Consider the following 24,088-nt stretch of genomic DNA (forward strand, 5'->3'; position numbering starts at 1 on the left):
GTTTTACCCTTTGAAATTAAGAACGTTAACACTGTGCTTTAAGAATGTCTCCCACAGAAATGTATAAGTTGCAAAATAATCAGGATCTGTTTACCTTGGTGCAGAATTACCCCAGGCTCCATGTTTGTCCGTCAGAATGTTGATGATTTTCTGTATCAGCTGAGTTGCTGTGACATTATCTCGGTACTTCGCTGCCCTTATCAAATGATCACACATCTTCTCATCCTCACGTTTATCTGAAGAGTACTGGGCACACATTGACTGCAGCAGGAAGGGGAAAAAATATTTAAATATCGTGTACTACTGTAGTCAGTTGCATCAAAAGTGTTTTTGCAATTTCTCACTTCTTTCTTAGAATAAGTTGTACACAGTCAAACAATACTGAAGGGGGGAAAAAAGATCTGAGTAGAAGTTTACTACAGTATTCACACTGAAAAGTCATAATTTTTTTTTTAAAAAAATCCAAGAACATAACCTTTAGACATCCATAGTAAGAATTCCATAAGGGACATTTTAAAGAGCAGAAATGCAATCATGCATTTAATGCGAAACTGAAAGTTAGGAGAATGTTAGTCCTATTTGTGTTTGCGCCCTTGCTTAAACAAAAATTGTTTGCTGATATGGTGTGCAATCTGATGGCAGCCCCAACAGTGGTGGACAGTTATGCAATGACCTAAAACAACACATGAGCACTTGTGTCCCAGTATTTCTTTTGGAAACAATGGAAGCAATGCAGCAGAAAGGCCTGCATGCTGTTTTAGCTTATTGCACAACTGCCCACCTCTGCAACACTGCCACTTTCGTGTATGCAGCAACCCTGATGGATTAGAAATACAGGTGCTGGATTGCACAGCATGTTGGCTGCTACAACATACTTTTTAGAAGGCTCATCCCTTCTAAAACCTAGATATCAGTTAAAAGAGAGAGCATTTTCAGTTGATCGTAATCTTTCTAAAATGTTCTGGGAACAGAGCTGGCCTTACCATGAAGCAGGGTAAAGAGGATGTTTCACAAAGCATGCTACAGGCCAGTTCTCAGTGGTAGCACAGCAGCCCACTCAACACCTCCTCATGCATGGCCTGCAGAGGTAGGGAGGTAGGATGAGAAAAAGCAGGCACCATCCTGCTTTTTCTCATGCTCTTTCTTCCTTTTCTATTAAGAATGGGGATTGAGATGTTATTTTAACAGAAAAGAAAGGAAAGGGAAGAGGGCATTTCTGTTTCAGGCAGCAAATTGTCATGGGCCAGCACTGCCTGGAAAATAGTGGAAATTGAAACAATCCGAAGAGCCTAGAGAATCACAGGTTTATAGTACATGAAATGTGTGTAAGAAAAGACAGCTTCTTACCCATCTCTGTACTATACATTCTGTATAATATAAGGAATCAGGCTCCAGCTTTCAAACTTGTCATACTGTGCATATCAAGCACTCTGTGCATATCAAGCACTCACTCTTCAACCTTTTTTCAAATGCATTAATTTTTATTGTTTTTGCTTAGCAACCAAAAAAGCAATATTAGGAAAACTGTATAATTGGTTTTATATAGGAAACAATTAAGACAAAATGAACTGAATGGTATACTGGCTATTTTAAAATGTGTTACTAATCCAAAAATACCTACATGTTAAACTGTATGTAGAGAGAATAACTTATTAGGCATCTATAATGGTGGCAGCAATGACACAGAATTTGAGAAAGCATTCCGTTCTCTATGTCCAATCACACCATTAAACAACAAATATTATATCCAGGGCAGCAGGGCAAAAAAGCCTAATTTGGAGACAGATTACAGTATAGCTAGAAGGCCTGAGTAAACAAGATGGTTTCCATTTCCATTTAAGAACAAGCAATGACAGGGCCAGATGTAGCTCCCAAGTGAGTTCTACAACATGGGGGAAACCGCAGAAAAAGTTCACTTCCACATTACCAACCTCACCTCCGAGCGTGTAGGAATGTGGAGAGCGGCCTCTCTGAACATTTATTTATAACCCACTTTATCATTTAAAAAATCCCAAGGTGGCTAAAAGAAATTAAAATCCATATACAATATCAGAACACTAAAACTTATATAAAAATATTTTTAAAATCCAGTCTATCATGCCGCAGACAAGCACTTGGAAGGGTTGCAATGAAGGCTTTGGAAAGGATATTTAGATGTCATGACGTGTCTACACCTACAGAGATTGCAATCGTTCAGACAATGGTTTTTCCCATGACACTCTATGGATGCAAAAGCTGGACTTTGAAGAAGCAAGATAGAAAAAGCATTGACACATTTGAACTTTGGTGCTGGAGAAGACTTTTGACAGGGGTGTAGCTATAATTGAACAAAAGGGTTCAAAGAACACAGGCCCCCAGCTCCTGAAGGCCATCCAGCTCCATCCCTACCTATCTTCTTCATTGTCTCCCTCACTCTGGGGGGCCGCCCAAGAGAGGGATGAACACAGGCCCCCTCTCCCCAGCTACACCCCTGACTTTTGAGGATACCATGGACAGCCAGGAAAACAAACAAATGGATCATAGAACAAATCAATCCAGAATTATCACTCAAGGCACAAATGACCAGGCTCAAACTATCATACTTTGAACACATTATGCAAAGACCCTTGAGAAGTCCATAATGCTAGGAAAAGTTTAAGGAAAGAGAAGAAGAGGACAACCAGCAGCAAGGTGGATGAACTCGATTACGACAGCAACGAAGGCAACACTGAGAGACCTTAAAGGCCAAGTTGATCATCCTGGAGAAAATCTATCTATGTGGTCGCTAAGAGTTGATACAGACTTGACGGCACTCACTCACTCACTCAATCTCACAACAATAGAGGAAGAATAAATTAAACAACTATAGCAGCAAATCAGCACAGCAATCAGAGCCCAAAGGCACAGAAGAAAAGAACTGCCTTTACTTGCCACCAAAAGTCAGACAAAGTTGTAGAGAGTTCCACAACCCAGGTGCCTTAACTGAGAAGGGCCTGTCCCTCATGCATGACACCCAAGCCTCCCTTGGTGTCAGCACACAGAGAAGAGACCTTTCTGCTAATCTTTTGTGATGGGCAAATACCTGAGGAAAAAGGTGGTTCTTCAAATACTCAGGGCCTGTCTAAGTTCAGAGCTTCAAGGCATCTTGAACTGACTCCAGAAACATACTGATAGAGAGTACAGCTCTTGAAGGATGGGAGGTTGCTAACTGGAATGGGTTCAGAGGAGGGCAGCAAAGATGATGAGGGATCTAGAAATCAGTTCTGATGAGGAATGGCTGAAGGAGTCGAATGCATTTAGCCTGAAGCAGAGAAGACTAAGATGAGATAGGATCGCTGTCTTCAAATATCTGAAGGGTGTCATATAGGAAGAGGAGTGGATATTGCTCTTGAGGGCACCACTAGAACCAATGGGTTGAAATTATAAGGAAGCAGATCTAGGCTAGGCATGAGGACATTTCCAAACTTTCGGAGCTGTTTGTCAGTGGAACAGTCTGGTTCGAGCAGTTGTGGCTGTCCTTCTTTAGAGATTTCTGAACAGAAACTGGGCAGCCATCTTGTCAGGGATGTTATAGCAGTTTCCTGCACTGAGCAGGTACTAGAAGAGCTATAAGGTCCTTTCCAATTCTAAAATTCTATTAAATAATACATAATGGGTAAGGCAGATTTATATGGAAGAAGGCTCAGACACTTTGGCCCTAAGCCGTATAGGGCTTTATAAGTAAAATCCTACTGGCAAATCAGCATGGGAAGAGAGCTGGTCTGGTGGTAGCAAGCATGAGTATGTTCCCTTTGCTAAGCAAGGTCCACTCTGGTTTGTGTTTAAATGGGAGACCACATGTGAGCACTGTAAGATATTCTCCTCAGGGGATGGGGCCACTCTGGGAAGATCACTACATATTTGCATGCAGAAGGTACCAAGTTCCCTCTCTGGCTTCTCCAGATAGGGCCAAGAAACACTCCTGCCTGTAACCATGGAGAAGCCGCTGCTAGTCTGTGTAGACAACACTGAGCCAGATGGACCAAGGGTCTGACTGCGTGTAAGGTATTTTCCTATGTTCCTATGCAACCAAGAATCTACTGAGTATACTTTTGAGGTTTTCAAACAAACTGGGCAGCCATTTGTCAGGTCATCACATGAAACTGAAGCCCAAGAAATGTAGGACCAACAAAAGAAAGGACTTTTTTTTTACACAACGCATACGTAATCCATATATTTAATTCTCTTATGGCCGAATGAATAGAGAACTGCGTGGGTATGCGTGGGGATGTTTGGCAAGCCCCACACCCTGCTGCTTGGCTGGGATCCAGTTGGCTGGCGGAGGCACCTGATTGGCTGGGCGCCGGTTGGCCTGCCTGCTGCAAGGAGGCGGTAGCAGCAGGCCTAGCCCGGCCACGGCTGGGAGGAGGCAGAAGGCAGTGGGATGGACTGCACTGGGAAGCACCGGTGGGGGTGAGTGGGGAATGGGTGGTGGGGGAGAAGCCCCTGCACCTGTTGCAGCCTGGGGTGGGAGGGAAACGGCACCCATTGGAGGCCAGGGCAGAAGAGAAATGGATGGCAGGGCTTCCCTGTTCGCCACCTGGGGGGAGGAACAGTGGCGGCGGGGACCTTTTTTGCCACCCGCTGCCCCGTGAGGAGCAGCTGCGGTGCTGGTTGGAGATGCTCTGTGCAGGTGGTGGAGGGGAGGAACGGAAGGGGGGAGGGCAAGAGAGCATGGGGCTGGAGGGGGGAGGGGGGCAAGGGAAAAGGAAGGGGGAACAAGAAAGAGCAGGAGAGGGGGTGAACAGCCAGCCCTAAAGAGTGCACAGATGTTCCGTGTGGGGTTGGCTAGTTCTCCTTTAAAAGTTGTCATTCAAATCATCATGTTTGACATAAAGATCCAACGATATAACACACACTACAGGTGTTTAGTTTAGTATTTATTTACGGTCTTTGACGAAATGCTACAACACATTTACATTTACAAAAAGAGAAAACAAAACATACTTTCAGCAAATTTAAAACATTAAATAAAAACCAGTTAATCACTTAAAATGGAGTACATGTGCATATTGTGAGACTTACCCCTGCCCTAGACTGTTTGAGAAACATATAACAAACTAACTCACCCTCATTTCATTCTGGTGATCAATTTTTCATTACATTCTTAATTCAATACGCATAATGACTTTTAGTCATGACATGTAGTAAGAGATTTGTTAGGAAGGAATCCAAGAGTGATAAATTCATGCATGGATGCTCCTCTGATGATAACATTAAACAATGGTTTGCATGTGCACAACAGTAATTACACATCAACATTACTGCCGGAGATGCAACCTTGGAGAAGCCGCTGCCAGTCTGTGAAGACAATATTGAGCTAGATAGACCAATGGTCTGACTCAGTATATGGCAGTTTCCTATGTTCCTATCTGTCAGATCTCACTCAAGTAATAGTTTTCAATAGGGATGTGCACAAATTGATTTTTTTATTTGTTTTGTGCCCAAATTGAAACACCCCTGACTTGCTTTGTGTCCAAATCTGTTCCCCGCCCATCATCCCAGAATCGATTTGGATTTGATTCAATTCTATTTGGAGCTGGATCGATTTGGACCACTTATAAAGTTCCTAGGGGCACCAAATCTGGGTGGTGGGTAGGTCCCCATGGGTGCCACCTACCACCCAAACTTCAAGGCATTGGGCCACTTGGTTGATTTTTAATGATTTTTTCAGTTTTTAATGATTTTGTATCTTTCTGACATAGGATATAATGGGGATTCAAAGTCACCCTATTCTAACCCTAACATGGATCCCCAGCTTTAATTTTTTTTTTAAGTTAAGCTCTAGCCTTTGTAGAAGTAGAGTTACGGAGCAAAATGTGTGGTCACTATTTTTCAAGTGTTTGGAATCTTTGGTGTATAATAACTTTTCTTGATAATGAATCTCTATGAAGATTCATTGCACACCTTCATTTCTTCTGTTCATTTTGACTGTCATTGGACAGTGCCAACTATCAACTGACATATGCCAACTACAACCCCCACTGTATGGCAGTGGGGAACTCAGTTTATTTTTTAGAAATATTCAAGTGTTTAGATTCTTTTATGTCTAATAACCTGTTGACAGTTGGCACTGTCAAAAGACAGTCAAAATGAGTCGAGGAAATGAAGATGTGTAATGAATCTTCATAGGAATTCATTGAGCAAAATTATTATACACCAAAGAATCCAAACACTTGAAAAGTAGTGAACACATTTTGCTCCATAACTCCACTGCTAAAAGGGCTAGAGCTTAGCGTTTTCGGTTTTGTTTTTGTTTTAAATGAAAGCGGGGAATTTGGGGAAATTAATAGGAGGAATCCGAATCTCAATTCAAATAGAATATGGTGCAATTCAATTTGGACCCAAAACTTGCCAATGAACCACAAGGGTGATTTGTTCTATCTCCAAATCACCCAAATCCACTAGATTTGTGTACAAATCAATTTGTACCCAAATCGATTAGCACATCCCTAGTTTTCAATAGACTCAGTTCTCAAGTTAATCTATGAATTACTGAGAGGTTAATCACTGAGGTGGTTCACATGCCTTTTGTTTCTTTTAAAGTGAAACAACTTACACAACTGCATGAAAAATATCATGTGAACACGAGTATCACACATATTTTACAGCCATTTCTACTACTGCAGCAGCACAAAGAGAAATAAATCAAGAACTAGACAACATTCTAGCAGATAACAATTCATGATAAATTACTTAATACTGAATTTTTTACTTGCTATTTTCTCTCGCAGAATTTACCCACTAGTGAGGTAGTAACTTTGCATTTGAAAGATAAGCCCTATGTTTTATACCTCTTCTGCTTTATAAAATATTGTAAATGCCTTTCCCTCACTGGAAACCTGAACAGAGGAAGTTGAAGCCATTTAAATTAGGCAGTAAACAAAGTTCTCATAGAAGCTTGCTGAGCAATACATTTTCAGAGGAACTATGCTCTAGGGAAGAGAAAAACCCCTACCAAGCCTCCCATTGCCAGCACAGGAATGATACAGGTTCCATTTCCTGGCTTCTGAATCACTACACAGTACATTGCAGGGTCAACAATCCCAATATTCCTCCCAATGTAAATTGCCCTCTCACTTCTGTCCTGCCAGTATCAGTCCCCTTAGAAGATCTTCCCACCTCTCCCAGTACCTATAAGTAAGGACAGAGCATCCAGCCAGACATCTGCTCTTCTCCTCCATCCTATAAATATTGGGTTGGCAGCTAGGTCTCTATAGCGGGATGTGGTTTGGTTGAAAGTAGCTAAGACTTTTGCAATCTGCTGAAGATTCTCCTATTTAGGAAGCCTGTCTTCCTGGCTTGGCAGATTTCCCCACAAGCAGCTCTACGCATGGGTAAGCTGCCAGGACTCTGAAGATCCCTATGTTCTGTGAAGCTAGAGGAAAAGAAAATGGAGTATCTGTCCACCCTCCAAAGAAGCTCACCATTCTCTTGATGGAAATTCCAGTAATCTTTTCTGTTTTTTGGCATTCATATTCTTGCACACACACAGAGTCTTATGGTAACTTAAAAGACTAATAGATCTGTTGTGGCATACGTTTTTGAGGGCTAGAGCTCACAATATATGTCACAATATGTGTTAGCCCTTAAGGAGCCATAAGTTTTTTTTGTTTTTAAATGTGTGTTATAACAGACTATCATGTCTACCCTGTGGAAGATGTGATAATTAGTTGGGGAGGAGGGGTGCATTGATGGCTTAATATCCAAGGAGTTCCCTCTTCCCACACCTTTGCAAGTTATCTAATGCAATATCACTGCCTGAGTGTTACGGGGAAATAAGATCCAGATCTCTCTCATTTTCTTCTTCAAGGAAGGAATGGTTCTGAATGCTTTTGATCTTTATGTTGCTCAAGACACAACAAGATGGGAATTAAACCCTTCTCCCTCAACCTTATTGTGTATAAGATCATTAAATCATAACTTGTAGAAAAAACCATTTTTTGCTCACAAGAACCATGGCTCTATAATTCATATCAATCATTATAAATATGCATTTTTACTGTAGTGACGGTTTAATTTGTTTGTACGAAGCCATATTGTAAATATACAGTTATAAGTATAAAATGAGCAGATGTGATATTCCTGTCTTCCATAGCTACATTAAATACTAAAGTTTTTTTTAAAAAAATGCCAATATTACCAGCACCAAAAATAAAATTCCATATCAGTACAAAACATATGTTGAAAAAAGAGGAGTCGAATACATTAAACAAATAAAACAATCCAAATGAACGGAAAGCGAGCAAGCAATAGGAGAACATGTTGTCCATTGGACAATACATCAAAAAATCCCCTAGTTCATTAGAAAAAGAAATTATAGGTAACATTTAGTAACCATTTATAGAAAAAGATACCAAAATCAAACTGAAAACTAATCTCTTCCATGTATATATGGAGACTGATCTGAGACATCAAGTATAGTGAGTGGAGACAAGATGTGTGACAGTCACCAACCTGGATGGATTTAAGAGGGATTTAGGTAAATTCATGGAGAACAGGTCTATCATTGGCTCCTAGTCTGTGGGCTATAGGCCACCTCCAGTTTCAGAGGCAGAATGCTTCTAAATACCAGTTCCAGGGGAGTAACAGCAGTAGAGAAGGCATGCCCTCAGCTCTTGCCTGTGGGCTTCTCAGAGGCATCTGGTGGGCTACTGCATGAAAGAGGATGCTGAACTAGATGGGCCTTGGACCTCACCCAGCAGGGATGTTCTTATGTTCTTCTTGTGAATGAGAATGATTGCATCTTCCCCACACCCAGAGGTAGGTAATCAGCATAAAAACATAAGAACAGTCCTGCTGGATCAGGCCTAAGGGCTATCTAGTCCAGCATCCTCTTTCACACAGTAGCCCACCAGATGCTTCTGGGAAGCCCACAGGCAAGAGGTATGTGCATGCCCTCTCTCCTGATGATGCTCCCCTGCAACTGGTATTGAGAGGCATCGTGCCTTTGAGGCTAGAGGTGGCCCACAGCCACCAGACTAGTAGCCATTGATAGACCTCTCCTCCATGAATTTGTCTAAGCCCCTTTTAAAACCATCCAAGCTAGTGGCCATCACCACATCCCATGGCAAAGAATTCCATAGATTAATTATGCACTGTGTGAAAAGGTACTGCCTCTTGTCAGTCCTAAATTTCCCAACTTTCAGTTTCATGGGATGACCCCTGGTTCTAGTGCTGTGAGAGGGGGAGAAAAATTTATCTGTACACTCTCTCCACTCCATGCATGATTTTATAGACCTCGATCATGTCTCCTCTTAGTCGCCTCCTTTCCAAAGTAAACAGCCCCAGATGCTGTAGCCTAGCCTCATAAGGAAGGTGCTCCAGGCCCCTGATAATCTTGGTTGCCCTCTTCAGCACTCTGGGACAGTCAGTCAACTGAGGCCTTGTGCATTTGGGGCTCATGCCTTTTAAAATGAGATTGTGGTGAGAGCCCACCACATAATCCAGATCCACATGAAAGCAGGGGCCATTGATATTTTTGGCACTTCCCTTTCTAGGTGTTTTAGAAGTTATTGTTTGAGTAGTATGATCTTTATTGCTAAGCTTGTTGGCTTCTGCTGGTTTATTTTGTTTTTTTGTTGCGACCCAGGTTATATTTTATTTTTGTTGCTACTCAGTTTATATTTGATATTATCTTTGCTATTTTTTATTCATACAAACATACTGAATTTATTTATTTATATTATTTAGCATATTTGTATACTGCCCATTACTGAAGTCTCTAGGTGGCTAGATTGTTTAATTAAGATGGTTTAGAAGGATGAAGACAGATGAAACCTTGAGGAGCAACTCCTCAGATTTGGGGGGGGAAAGGCGAAGAAAAGCAATTTGGGAGGAGAAAAATGTTTTGGGGAAATTCAGTAAAATGGATGTGAACTCCTCAAATGCTTTGGACGAGGGGAATCTGTACCTCTGATATTTTATATCTTTGTCATATAGGCACTTTCCAATATTATTGCCTTACCCTTATTGTTAGCCATCTTTAGTTTTCTTATGAAAACAAAGGTGCAGTATACCTAAGTGAAATTACATCAATTAGTTGTTCAGTTCTTCAAAATGCTGGCATCATATTAAATATTTCTATAACTTAGTTACATAATGCTGCTTATTTTAGATCCAAGTTGAAGATTATGGTATCTATGAAACACATTTCCCTTAGAGTGTCATTAAAAAAGACAAAATGAAATCTAAGAGGAAACAAAAATACCACCTGCAAATGCAAATCCTCATCAGGACTACATTTTAGTAAATGGAACCAAGCTCTAGTGTTATTCTACAGGAGCTTTGCACTTGACCTTTAACCTTCCGTTTAAAGTCTGGACTAAAAATGCCACCCAGGGAAATCTTCCAAAGCTCCTGAATAAGATTTAGAAAAATGAAAGCTTAAAACCTCAATAGCAAACAAAAGTCATCCAATGACAATGTCTGACAGCCACCTTCAATTCTGAAGTGATGCTTCTGTCATCCAACGACTCAAAGTATTGATTTCTCTCAGCATGAAAAAGACTAAGCCAATGAAACAGATATAGCAGCATGCCCCTTCCCTCTCCCCCGATAATAGCCATCAAGGTTAACACAGGCAGAACACTTATCAAGGTATCTTTTCTATTTCTTCTTGTTTTAATGGACTGGATACAATGTATTGGCTTTTCATCTCTGCAACCTGCAGTGCCCCCCACCCCCACCATCATCATTTATCCAGCCTTTAATGGATCTGGAGATTTAGAATCTGCATATAAATTAACTGTCTTTTAAGCTATTTGTTACCAAAACTGTTATGGATTCAGCCATTTCTACAAGATCTTGGGTATTATATTAATTTTAAAAAGTTCCCCCACCCCAAAAAAGGAGATTTGGAAAATAAAAATGCAGGACTCATGATTTGATAGCTACAGTCATGTGTCAATTCTATGAATATACAGCACTAGGAAAATTCTGTCAAACACAGTAATGTTGAGATAATGGTGAGACTGAAAGCCTTGGTGTTTTTCACATGACACTGAGAATAGTAGCAGAATTTCCTGTCTGGAAATTGAACGAAAGTAGCACATTGATAAGAATGTATATTCAGTTTTTAAATGGCTGTATTCTTTTTGATCACATTAAGAAATAGTAGAAAGAATAAAGAATTATTACCATCATCGTAAAAATTCCCTGAATTCAAGAGTCTTGGGCTGCTAGACGGCTGCTTTTTCTATATACTTCTCATTGAAAACGAGATGTTGGGTAGGAATGAAGCTTACTAGACAAACTGCAGAACACATAAGAAGTGGTGAGCACATGAAGGGAAGCACTTACGTTCGTGCTTGCTGGAGTACTGTAGGACAAAACATTAGCCAGGCCATCACCATCCCTTTTGCTATCCAAACACTCACCACAATACAGTCGTCTGACTCCTAAACTGAGACACAAATTAGTAAACTAATCTTTCCCTAATGCATTGGAATTGATATAGTAACACATCTCCACAGTTCCATAAACCTTTACTAGACTACTTTGGGATTACCCTGTATGACAATGTATGCAATCTCCTCCAAATTCCTTATACTGTACATATCCAAACACCTTCTAATTCTACATACTGTGAATCTTAGCACCTTCATAACACATTACTCTCTCCCTATATACTACTATTACTATGAATATTTATACACCATTTTTCAGTGAAAGTTCCAAAGCGATTTACATAGGCAGACAGATAGATCCCCAAAGGGCTCAAAATCTTTTTAAAAATGCAGTAGTGCATATCATCCTTTTAAAACAAAATGTAAAAAAGCAACAGGAGGAGACCTGGACTTGGAGGCACAACCTTGTAGCTTGCATATCAGCATCTTCCTTAGAAGCAGAGGAAAGGAAAGGAAAGGTTGTGCCGTCAAGTCGGTGTTGACTCCTGGAGACCACAAAGCCAGGTGGTTTTCTTGGTAGAACACAGGAGTGGTTTACCATCGCCAACTTCCACACAGTATGAGATGATGCCTTTCAGCACCTTCCTATATCGCTGCTGCCCAATATAGGGGTTTCCCATATTCTGGGAAACACCAGTGGGGATTAGAACCAACAGCCTCCTGCTCTCTAGACAGGTTGCTTCGCCGTTGCACCATTAGGTGCAGAAGCATGTCTTAAACCTTCTCACCTCTAAGAGAAAGTGAGATGTGGATCACTTCCAAGTTGTATCAATTTGAGAAAATATTGAATAATGAAAGAAATGTGTTCCTCAAAGGATCACAAGATCTCTTTTACCTAGATTATCCAATATATCAGTGCAAACCCACTTCAGAAAGAACAGAAGCTAAAGCAGACTGAAATAAAGACTTACAAATCACTGACATCTCAATGTTGCCATACATAAAATAAAGACCTACCCAATTTTACAAAAACTAGTGCTGTAGAATAACCATTTGCAACTGCAATGTCAAAAATAATAGTAACTTTCTGGGTTTTTACTTTGTGCCTTCTAGACAAGGGGCAGCATACTGACTGGTCAATCATAATGAAGCACCGTTAACACTAATGAGACAAGTTAGTGACTAACTTAGTCTCATGAGTTTCAATGGAACTAACTTAGTCTGGATGCTGCCCAATGATTGACAGCTTTCCTTAAACCTCAAACATGGTTCTGAGCAAGTTCTTCAATCTGATGGTTGTCTATTTTATATTTTGTGTCACTTTTAAGTAGCTTTTCCCTACAACTTCTAGATCCTCCCATTCTCTAGCATGTGAATCTTACATCTCATCCTTCATGCTGTAACCTTTTCAATCTCTCACCAGTAAAAGAAACATTCTAGAAAATAGTTTTGCCAATGCATCACAAATTGCATGATGAAGTAAATACATCTTACATCACTGCATTGTAGCTATAAAAGGAAATACAATAGAGAATCTCATTCATGATTATTTGAATGCTTAGAAACAGGTAGCGTTGATCTTAAGCAAGGATACAAAACCTACAAAAGAATAGAATCTGAGTGCTAGCAAAGTTTTTCTACTTCTAAACTTTAGCCTTTTCTGTATGTTTCTTATGATATTCTCAAACCAATACTATGTTCACAGAGTTTTGTCTCAAGTCATCAATCCATGAACAGAATAAAACTGGTTGCTGTCCAGGAAGCTAGAAAACTACAACACAGTAATACAGATGAAGCAAATATTTCATTTCATTTTTTATTTTTACATTTATATCCCACTCTTCCTCCAAGGAGCCCAGAGAGGTGCACTACATACTTAAGTTTATCCTCACAACAACCCTGTGAAGTAGGTTAGGCTGAGAGAGAAGTGACTGGCCCAGCATCACACAGCTGCTATCATGGCTGAATGGGGATCTGAACTCGGGTCTCCCCAGTCCTAGTCCAGCACTCTAACCACTACACCATCCTGGCTCCACTGAATAATTCTACAATATATAGAAATATAGGAAGCTGCCTTATATAGATGAGATCATTGGTCCATCTAGCTCAGTACTGTCTTCACTGACTGGCAGTGGCTCTCCAAGAATTCAGACAGGAGTCTTTTCCAGCTCTACTTGGACGTGCCAGGGGTTGAATCTGGGAGCTTCTGCACACAAAGAAGATGCTCTACCGCTGTGCTATAGCCCCATCCTCTAACAAGATCTATTATACCATTACAACTTATTTAATGAGAGAAGGAAAATGTCAAAATCTTTAACGAAGTCCCGACAATCATGGGAGGAGAGTTGGTCTTGTGGAAGCAAGCATAACACCCCCTTAGTTAAGGAAGTCCACCCTGGTTGCATATGAATGGGAGACTACATGTGTGAGCACTGTAAGATCTTCCTCTTAGGGGATGTGGGCTGCTCTGGGAAGAGCACCTGTATGCTTGCATTCAGAAGGTACCAAGTTCCCTCTCTGGCATATCCAACATAGGTCTCAGAGAGATTCCTGCCTGTAACCTCAGAGACGTCACTGCCAGCCTGTATAGACAGTATTGAGCTATATGGACCAATGGTCTGACTCGGCATATGGCTCCTTCCTATGTTCACTGGATTGGCCAGACACAAATATGTCACACATCTTACTAGATTTTATTTCACATTTGGCCCCCAGCATCTTAAAAACAAGAGACACATCTGCACTGTCATTTAAAAAATGAACAATGGGAACTATGATGGGATTACAATATATTATCAAAGATCGGAAAAATAAATAGGTATTATAGTTCTCATTACTGTGCCTCAATAAAATTGAAAAAAGCAGGCTGACAGCAATTGCAAGTCAGCTTTATGAGCTGTTTTTTAAACTTCAGATACATGTACCAATCCCAGTTAGTCATTCCTAAGCATCACTGAAATCCATGAAACAAGTTAGTCATAACTAACTTAAGTCCCATTCATTTCAATGGAACTTAGTCATAACTAATTTAGTCTGGATGCTGCCCAGTGCACCTGAAGGTAGTAAATGATGCTAGTTACAAAATCAGATTGTGAATCTGTTTATAGTAATTAAGTTAAAGCTAATCATATTATCTGTCTGTCACGTGCAGCATATCAGGCTTTCATTAAATCAGTCAAGCTGGAACTCAGAAAGGGCTTGTAGTGGATTACAGCCTTTGTCTCAGACCAAGCACATATGAGAGAAAGAAATGCTGAATCATCCTTGCCGAGTTGCCTGGCTAGGCTTCTCCTAAAACTATTGTGTATTATTGGTAGGTTTAAAATGCTGCCATACCCCCCCCCCCCACACACACACACTTTTGTCTACAGAAACTCTCTGGGCTCGGGGTGCGATAACCCAGAAAAACACTCTTAATTTGGCTCTTGGACAAGTACAAAATTCTTCCTCGTGCAAGCCTACACATGATGAGAAAACTGATAGCTGCTGAACGTTTGAGGATGTGTTTACACTAGATAAATCCCCCACCGCCGCCCCTTTTCCTGAGTTAAGAACCAACTCGGAGAGGCTTGTAAAAAGAAAATAACTTTTAAAAAACCAGTTATATTCAAAAGGCTACAAAAATAGGTCATCTCAAGCCTCAGTAATAGGTTGCAGCGAACATTTAAATGGTTACAGAGTCTTTTTCAATTACTACAGACTGGTTCCATCTGAGGCTGTGTCAGCTTTTAGAAATGATGAAAATACTTAGTAAGATTACAAAAACAGGTTGTCTTAATGCACACTTAAATCTTTATAGAGTCTTTTGCAATGCCCTAGGTAGGGTGGGCATAGGCTAGTGTTTCTTATTTCAATTACGTTGCAAGTAAACTATAATAGAACAGTATCCAGAATATTCAGCACACCAAAGAAACAGAAATTCTAACACAAACTCTTAGTAAACCACTTTCTCCTGCCCTAAACTTCCAAAGCCCCTTTCCTTGGCTTTCTTTTCCCTTGAACTTACAAAACCTCTGTTGAGAATTCAAACTTTCTGCCCTCCTGTCTTTCAAGGAACTGCAGAGTTATTCTCCTGCAGCTATCCTTCATGGCCACATGCCCTCCTGTGCACCTGCAGCCTAGCTTCTTCCAGCAAAGAACTCCCTTCTTCCTGGCAACAGCTCTCTAGGTCCCACCCACCTGGTGTGCTGATTGGCTGAACCCTGAAGTTCACCAGCTTGTCAGTCAAGACAGTGTTCACTTCCTATCAACTCTTTAGAGGGAAGGGAAGCTGGTCACTACAGGGCTGCACATTATTATGGTGCTATCACTCCCTCCACCCATAATATCCATTTTTGAACTGCTACAATGCTGAACTATGTGCACAACAAAAAACCTTAAAAGAAAATCTGCCCATGGCTGAACACTTGTGATCTATATAAGTGAAGCATACCACATTCTTGTAAGGAATATACTTTGGTATAGAACATAATGTCCCACCATATTCAACAGTCAAATGCAGTTTTACACTATAGGAACGCATTTTATGAGGGCATAATCAGCAATGTATCCTTGTGAATATGCACCATTTCGGGTCACTGTGCTGGTGGCTTTTTTTTTTTTAACCCTATAATGCAAAGCCCCCACTTCTGCTATTGCATCACTTGATGCAGCAACAGAGGCACTGCATTCTAAGAAGAGGAAGATGGTGGCTGCCAGTACAGGAGCTGAAGATCACACTGAACTGACACTACTAAAGTAAGCTTCCACAAAGGTTTGGGAGACACTGACTGGCGGCGGCAACAGTTCAGTGACTGGAAGCCACCATCTCCCCCCCAACCCCATAATGCAATGACCCCACTGTTGTATCACTGGATGTAGGAATAGAAGAACTGCATTGGGGGGGGGGAAGGGGGAAGTTATCAGTGCAGCAGCCAAAGTGCACTCTGAGTGTAGCTGCTAAGGGAAGCTCCCAAAAATATTTAGGTGAAACCTACCTTGACGATAGTAGCAACAACTTGGAGCACTTCTCAGAGGCACTGGAGCACTTCTACAGTAGCAGCCAGCATCCTTTCCCACAGAACCCCAAGAATCAGCCATGGGCTCTTTCATTGCCCTTGGTTAGTGCCCAAAGTAGCCAACTCCTTACACCAGCACTGAGTGAGTTAGGTGGTAGAACAAGGATTCCTATGCTCAGCAGTTTTTTGTTTTTTTGTTTTTTAAAAAAATAGGTTTCCAAAGGTAAATCCAACAACTCTACACACTTGCTCTCTCAGGCATGGCATTGCTAAAGACTACAAAAAGCAAATGGATTCCCTTCAGTGAGAGATTTAAAGCCAGAACAGATTATCCAAACCCCAGAACACTTGTTGCAGCCTAACCACCACTATCAGGCTGCTTGTTGTCCACTTCTAGAACTCAGGCATCTAAGTAAAATGACTTTTGTTTACTTTTAAATTTGAATTACCTGGATCCAGGTATAAAAATACATGGCGTGGCACTGTTAAAGTATTTTGAAGTTACTTAATGGGGTAAACAGTTTACAGAGAGAGAAGGAGATAGGATCCCTTGTCTATATATTACTATTTAAACCTAAGATGTTCACATATATGGCAAACACCTCATTCAACAGAACACTGCTTGTTTCACAGGTAACTGAACAAGAATCACCATTAGACCCACTGCTGAATAGAGGAAATATAGCTGAGGTTGTTCATCTAGGAAAAGGCCAAGATATAACAAAATGGTAGTAGTGGTGCAGGAAGAGGATCAGCAGAGTTACATGCAATAATGTCATAGTTTAAAGACAGCACTTTAAAAACACAACATTTTAAAAAGGTGGTCTATAACCAGCAATGTGTTTGATTTAATCTTTTAAATTTAATAAAACATTTAAGCAGCAATCACATGTTTCATCACTAATGAAGGTCTAGAAAGGAGAGTTCACTTTATTCTGGAGGCACATATCAAAGTAGATCTCAGCAAGCAACAGAAGCGCATCATCTACGGATCTTTTTCACATTAAGAATCCTATTAGAAGGAAAACACTAAAAGGTAATTGAATTTCCCTCAGTTATCTTCATCTCTGTCAGCTCCTGCTACAATAACTTACTCTCCAGAGCACAGATAACTCAATTCTGTCCAGCAAGCATATGTTATGAATCTCCAAAGCAAACTTGTCTAAATCATTCTAGTCTTCTATCAAGGTTGGCTGTGGATATGAACTCTGACAGAAAGCAAACAAATTTATTTTTATCTTTTCAATAATTCACTTCTTCATGACTTGATAGAAGAATCCAAAGACATTTATGTTTCTAGTAATTTTGGCATTATAAATACTGACTGAACACTGACTGGAATTAAAGCTGCTCTAACCAGCCATTTTGTTATTAGCAGCCTTAAATGGAAATATAATTTGATTCATACTGCATAGACCTCCTGCAGGTTTCTATGAACTAAAGTGTTTCTTCAAGTTATAGTTACACATTTGTAAAGACTACCATTCAGGCTTCATGTTAAAATTAAATACTTTATACATTCACAGTGATTTGTAACTGTGAATTTTTAGTTTAAAAGACCTCCCCACCACCCAAGAATGCTTGAACCTACCATTCTCTTTAAAATGTGTATACTGAAAGATTGTTAAGGACCTGGATCCAAAGACAAATGAGTGGAAGGAAAAAATACAGCTCCATTAACTCTTGCATAGGTGCTAACAGAATACTTTTCATTATGCAGCATTAATGTATCTGGGGCTGCTCTACAGCGCAAGAAACATGGTGAATAAGGAAGATCCAGACAGTAGTATATAAACTATAATGAGCCATAAAGATCTTGAAGAGAGTTTATACAAATGGAATAACTGCTCTGAATCTGGAGTCATTTTTCTCATGCACTGTTCTTTCACAAGATGAGAAACTTAAGGAAGCCCCCTTACCCATTCTTCGACCAAGGCCTCTGTACCTATCATCCCTGCATTCCAATGCCTGGACATCAACTCTTCTACTTGCTTGTTATCCATCATGGCAAGAGAGCTATTTGTGCACTGTCACAACAGCGAACTATATTTTATTTTAATTTTGATGTTATTTATCACATTTATATACCGCCTGATCTCTCTCTCGATTTCTCTAGGCGATGTGCATTATCCAAGATTACAATATAACATTAAAAACAATACACTATCACAGAATAAAAATAATTTAAAACAATTCACAGAATACAACAATTAAAACCATTTCACAGAGTAAACAACAGTTTAAAATTAGTTTTAATTAAAAGCCTGGGGAATCAGGTGTGTCTTAAGGGTCTTTTTAAGAAGCAAGCAGAGATGGAGAAGCTCTTATTTTGACAAAGAATGCATTCCAAAGCCCTGGGACGGCCACAGAGAAGGTCTGGACCCGAGTTCCCACCAAATGAGCCCCAGAGTCAATCCTAACCAGACCTCTTCAGAAAAATCTAAATAGCAGTAGGGTTCATGGCAATGGAGGCGCTCTCTTAAGTACCCTGAACTTACACCATTAAGGGCTTTATGGTTAATAACCAGCAATTTGTTTTTGGCTTGGAAACCTATCGGCAGCCAGTGCAATTCTTCAATTCATTTGTTATATGGTCTCTTTGGGTTGTCCCAGAGACCAACCTGGCTGCAGTTGTAGTTTCCAGACTACGTACAAAGGTAGCCCCACAGAGTGCATTACAGTAGTCAAGCCTCAGGTCAACCAGCATATGAACTACTGTTTTAAGGCCATTTACCTCCAGAAATGGGTGTAGCTGATATATCAGCTGGAGCTGATAAAAAGCACTCTTGGTCACTGCCTCAACTTGAGAAACCAGAGAGAGTTTGGGATCCAGGAACAATCCCAACTACATACATACCAGATCTTTCAGTGGGAGTGTAACCCCATCCAGAACAGGCAGATCCAAACCATCTCTCAGGTCTTGACACACACACACCCCAATTAGTACCTCCATCTTATTTGGATGCAACCTCAGTTATCTTTCAACCAGCTCATTACTACCTCCAGGCAGGCATTTAGGGAGGTAAGTTATGCCATTTCCTGATGAAGTCAATACAGAGAAACAGATTTGTGTGTCATCAGAATGTTGCTAACACTCTGTACCAAATCTCCTGATGATCTCTCCCAATGGTTTAATGTAGATGTTAAAGAGCATTGGAGACAGTATGGAGCCTCGTGGAACTCCATACAGTAACTCTCACTTTGCAGAGCATCATTCTCCAAATGACACCATCTGGAACCTACCTGAGAGGTAGGAATGGTACCACTGTAGAACACCTCCCTCTGGTGACCCAGAAAGATACCATGGTTGATGGTATCGAAAAACACCAAGAGATCCAAAAGGATCCGAGTCACACTCCCTCCATCAGTACCTAATTGAAGATTATCCATCAGGCCAACCAAGGAGTCTCAACCCCATAGCCCATCTGAAAGCCAGTTTGAAAGTGTCTAGATAATCAGTTTCTTCCAGGACTGTCTGGAGCCGCAAGGTCACCACGCTCTTAATCACCTTGCCCAACCATGGTAGATTAGAGACAGGCCTATAGTTGCTTAACTCTGTCCAATGTCGTTTCTCCTCCCCCCCCCCCAAATATTGTCAAATGATAGCCTCCTTAAGACAAGGAGACATTCTTCCCTCCCTTCAGAGAAGCATTTATTATGTTTACTGGACCCTCTCCGATACTATGATTGTTACATAGAATAAGCTAAGTTGGCAAGGGTCAAGAGAGCAGGTGGTATGACACAACAGCCTGTCCACATCCTCAGGAGTCATAAACTGAAAGTGATCCAGTTTGACCACATAAGATGAGGTGCTGGTTACCTCCATTACAGACTCTCCTAATTGTAGAATCTAGCCTGGAGGAATGTCATAGTTGTAGCCAATGCTGAGCAATATGGCTCCAGTGTCTGACTGATGCGTGTGGGGAAGACAGACAACTTCCCTAGGAACTTAGGGAGCTGCCTTATACTGAGTCAGACCATTGGGCCATCTAGCTCAATATCATCTTCACAGACTGACAGAGGCTTCTTCAAGGCTGCAGGCAGGAGTCTGTCTCAGCCCTATCTGGAGAGGGAGGAAACTTGGAACTTTCTGCATGGAAGCATGCAGATGCTCTTTCCAGAGCAGCCCCATCCCCTAAGGGGAATATCTACATTGTCTCCCATTGAAATGCAAATCAGGGTAGGCACTGCTTAGCATGCTTGCTACTTTCAGCCCTATGGTAAAAGATATACCAACAAGCTCCCTCACTCTAACAACAACAACAACGCCCTGTCCCTTATTACAGTCCATGGCGGGGGGCAGATGGGAGACAGAGCAGAAAGAAAGAAAAATACAAGACACTTTTCAGCAAGCTCTTGAGGCACTCAACCGAAATCTTGATCCCTGTCTATGAAGCAGGACTGGTCTGGGGAATTAAGGGACCAAGAGATTTTGGCCCTGTTTCTTGATCTGAGTGGATGGGACATCTTAAAAGATAATTACTGCCCTATCAATCTCAGAGAATAGCTCTTCCATGCGCAAGAGACACTAGAAAAAAGGCATCTTTAGATGAAGGCGATGTATATAAGTTTTATACACATCACCTTGTTATTCTAAACCAAGTGAGCCTTGAAACGTTTTAAAATGTGTCAACAAAGGGGGGAAAAGGTTGCAATAAGAAGCTGCAGTCTGTGTAAGAATCTGACTGACTGTTCTCAGCTGCCACTGTTAAGAATCCGCCTCAAGGAGGAATGGGCAAAATGTGCAGAGGATCTTCACCTCAGGCACAGTTTAGTTGCGTGCACCTGCTGGTGCAAAATTCAAGGATATGAAAGCTGAATGAATAATACTTCACTTCTTCTAACATCTTAATTTTATTTCTGAAATTCTCACTTTCCAAAAAACAGTAGTATAAAGGTAAAGTGTGCCGTCAAGACGGTGTCGACTCCTGGTGACCACAGAGCCCTGTAGTTGTCTTTGGTAGAAAACAGGAGGGGTTTACCATTGCCATCTCCCACGCAGTATGAGATGATGCCTCTCAGTATGAGATGATGCCTCTCAGTATCTTCCTATATCACTGCTGCCTGATATAGGTGTTTCCCATAGTCTGGAAAACATACCAGCAGGGATTTGAACCGGCAACCTCTGGCTTGCTAGTGAAGTCATTTCCCCGCTGCGCCATTAGGTGGCTATATGTTTGTAGTACAGGCAAGGGTAAAACATTGCATTGAGTGGGTTCAGAGAGGAACAACTTTTGGAAAGGCAATAAGGTTTAGGGAATGGGGCTTTTCATGTTCTTCTAGTACACATCAAGTATTTTGCCACTATTCACTTGGGGAATAGAAATATGCTTCTCTCTATTCTGCCTTCCTTTCATTTCAATGGCCCCAGTGCCCTTTGAGCACTGGGACCAATAATTATTCCAAATAAATGATACACTTCACATAATCCTTTTTACCCTCAGGGAAGACACTCACTATATTTCTGGTTTACCAGAGCTTACAGATTACTTCCAAGTTGTAAGGACCTAGAGTACACAGTTGTTTCCCTTGCCCCCAACACACATACTATTAATAGTCCAACTGCCCAATTTTTGGCAAATCATACATCTGAATGCACAATCAGGTCTTCATCAGAATATACAGAAATCATTAAAACTGAAGAAAGCAGCACTGAGAGTCATCACCCTAGCAAAATAATTATTGAGGTCATATGTTTAGCAACATAGGCATGTAAGAATTTAGTAGCCCAACCCCTGTTACTAGCCACACTAGTCATGCCATTTTGGGAGCTTCAGTGTATCCCTCAAACTAAGCCACTTAAGCATTTTCTTTCCCTAAGCCTACTTGGAAGAGAACCTGTGGCTACATTCCATGTAAGAGGATGTTCTGACACGGTGTTTCCCCAGGGTGCCTTCAGGCCATTTGCGAAGGCTGGAAAGGACTAATGGAAAAGCCCTCTGACTGCAGGGCAGATCCAAATTAGAGTAAATGGAAGACAAAAGAAAAGGAATGCAAACTCTATTCCTCTCATATACTACAATAAGAAGTTTCAAGGCAAAACTAAACTTCTCACCTCTTTTGCTCCCCATTGTTATTAGAATCATGTGAATAATGCCAGACTGCCCGGTGCGCCCTCTCCCCTCTCTATTTAAGGTGATTGCTCTCATTGATCTCTTCATGAATATCTTCTTGTTTTAGAAGCATATGGGGGAGCCACCCCAAACATAATCCAATCAATACTCAATATTCATGTCTTATTTGGAGCAAGAATTCAAACACACTAGAAATTTCTTTAGGTCACTACAAATGCCTTATCTAAGTTTGACCCACTGAAACACTTCAATCATGCCTCAAGGTATGTTTTTGCCGATAAGAACCCCTCGAAATGGCATCGTTCTCTTGCACACCTACTCTGCCAATGGACTCTGCACCCTGCACTGCTCAGGTTGTACAGTGCTTGCTGAAGTAACATTAAAGAGCTTTTTCACTATGCTCTCAGAAACAAAGAGCCCTACTAATAAGTATGCAGCTACCTAGTGCTTTTTGATCTCAGATATTCCTTTGATCCTATCTCAAGAATGACCTCCTAACATATTAATCTCCCCAAGAACCAACATAATATTTTGAGACCCTCTTCCTAGACTACCACCACAATCACCACCACCACCACCACCAGAAACAGAACAGGTTAGTGGAGGAGGTTTTCTGTTATAGTGCCAAAAATCTGAAACACCCTCTCAAGGGAGGACCATCCCATCACTATTCAATGTTTTGTGTGAGAAGCATATATCTATATACGATTTTAGCAGGTTTGTTTAGAAGCTGCTTCTTAAATGACAAGTGAGAGAGTGAACTGTTGCTGAGATTGAACATACTTATGTTTGACTAGAATTTTTTGTTTTTTAAATTAGTTTTAATGGGACAGTATAATTTTTATTACATTTCTATTTGAATATCCATTATAGTAAAGCATTTTTTTTTTAAAAAAAATTAAAGACCAGTGCAACCTGGCAGCCCAATCAAATGCTTAGTCATGGCGTTTCCCCTGCAAGCCTTCACTGTGAATGCAGAACTGTGCACACAAATTAGACCAGCGCATGCCTCTTCTCTACTACAATATTTGTCAATGGAAGTAGAGTTTATAACTTTACTACCTCCTACTGCCTGAAACATAATAGTGTCCAAGAAACCTATTCATTTCTAGTTTAGTATAGTTCAAAAATTAGGGTTGTGCATGGAACAGGATTTACATAGAAGCCAGAAGAGCGCCATAGATGGGGCAGCCTCGGCGTGAGATGCCAAGCAGGGCAGGCGCGTAACAACAATCAGGCAAGGGGAGACAGTTGTCTGGGGGCTCCACTGCCTGGAGGGACCCCCCAGAGGCACCTCACGTGACTCCCCATTGCCCCCTGCCCAGCCCCAAGGCCCCTCAGCCACTTGCCCTGTTCGCCGTCTCTCCAGCTTGTTCTCCTGCCCGGCAATCAAGGCAGCAGACAAGCTGCAAAGAGCTCCTTTTCTCTCCGCCTCTCAGCTGATTGGCGGGTGGGCGGGGCTTCCACGGAGGCCTCATGTAGGCCTCTGTGAAGCCTGAACTCCAGTAGGGCCCAAGCCAGCCAGGAAGGAGGAGGCAGCCAGAGCTGCCGAACCCAGCATTTGCCAGATAGAGCCCTGCCAGATAGAACCAGCATTTGCCAGATAGAGTGTGAACTCCTTTTTGTGGTTACCTTCCCCCCCCCGGATATA

The 24,088-nt window shown here is 41.2% G+C and overlaps 1 protein-coding gene across 4 annotated transcripts in view; it reads right to left on the bottom strand.

Annotated features, from left to right (window-relative positions):
- The window catches only part of LRBA (LPS responsive beige-like anchor protein), a 567,920-nt gene that overhangs the window by 330,427 nt on the left and 213,405 nt on the right, over positions 1 to 24,088 (bottom strand). For all 4 annotated transcript variants that reach the window (XM_053251992.1, XM_053251991.1, XM_053251993.1 and 1 more), the window contains exon 37: positions 95 to 261. In XM_053251992.1, coding sequence (XP_053107967.1) covers positions 95 to 261 — 167 coding nt within the window. The remainder of the gene's footprint in view (positions 1 to 94; positions 262 to 24,088) is intronic.

The sequence above is a fragment of the Hemicordylus capensis genome, chromosome 5 (assembly GCF_027244095.1).
Source record: "Hemicordylus capensis ecotype Gifberg chromosome 5, rHemCap1.1.pri, whole genome shotgun sequence".
In the NCBI taxonomy this organism is placed as follows: Eukaryota; Metazoa; Chordata; class Lepidosauria; order Squamata; family Cordylidae; genus Hemicordylus; species Hemicordylus capensis.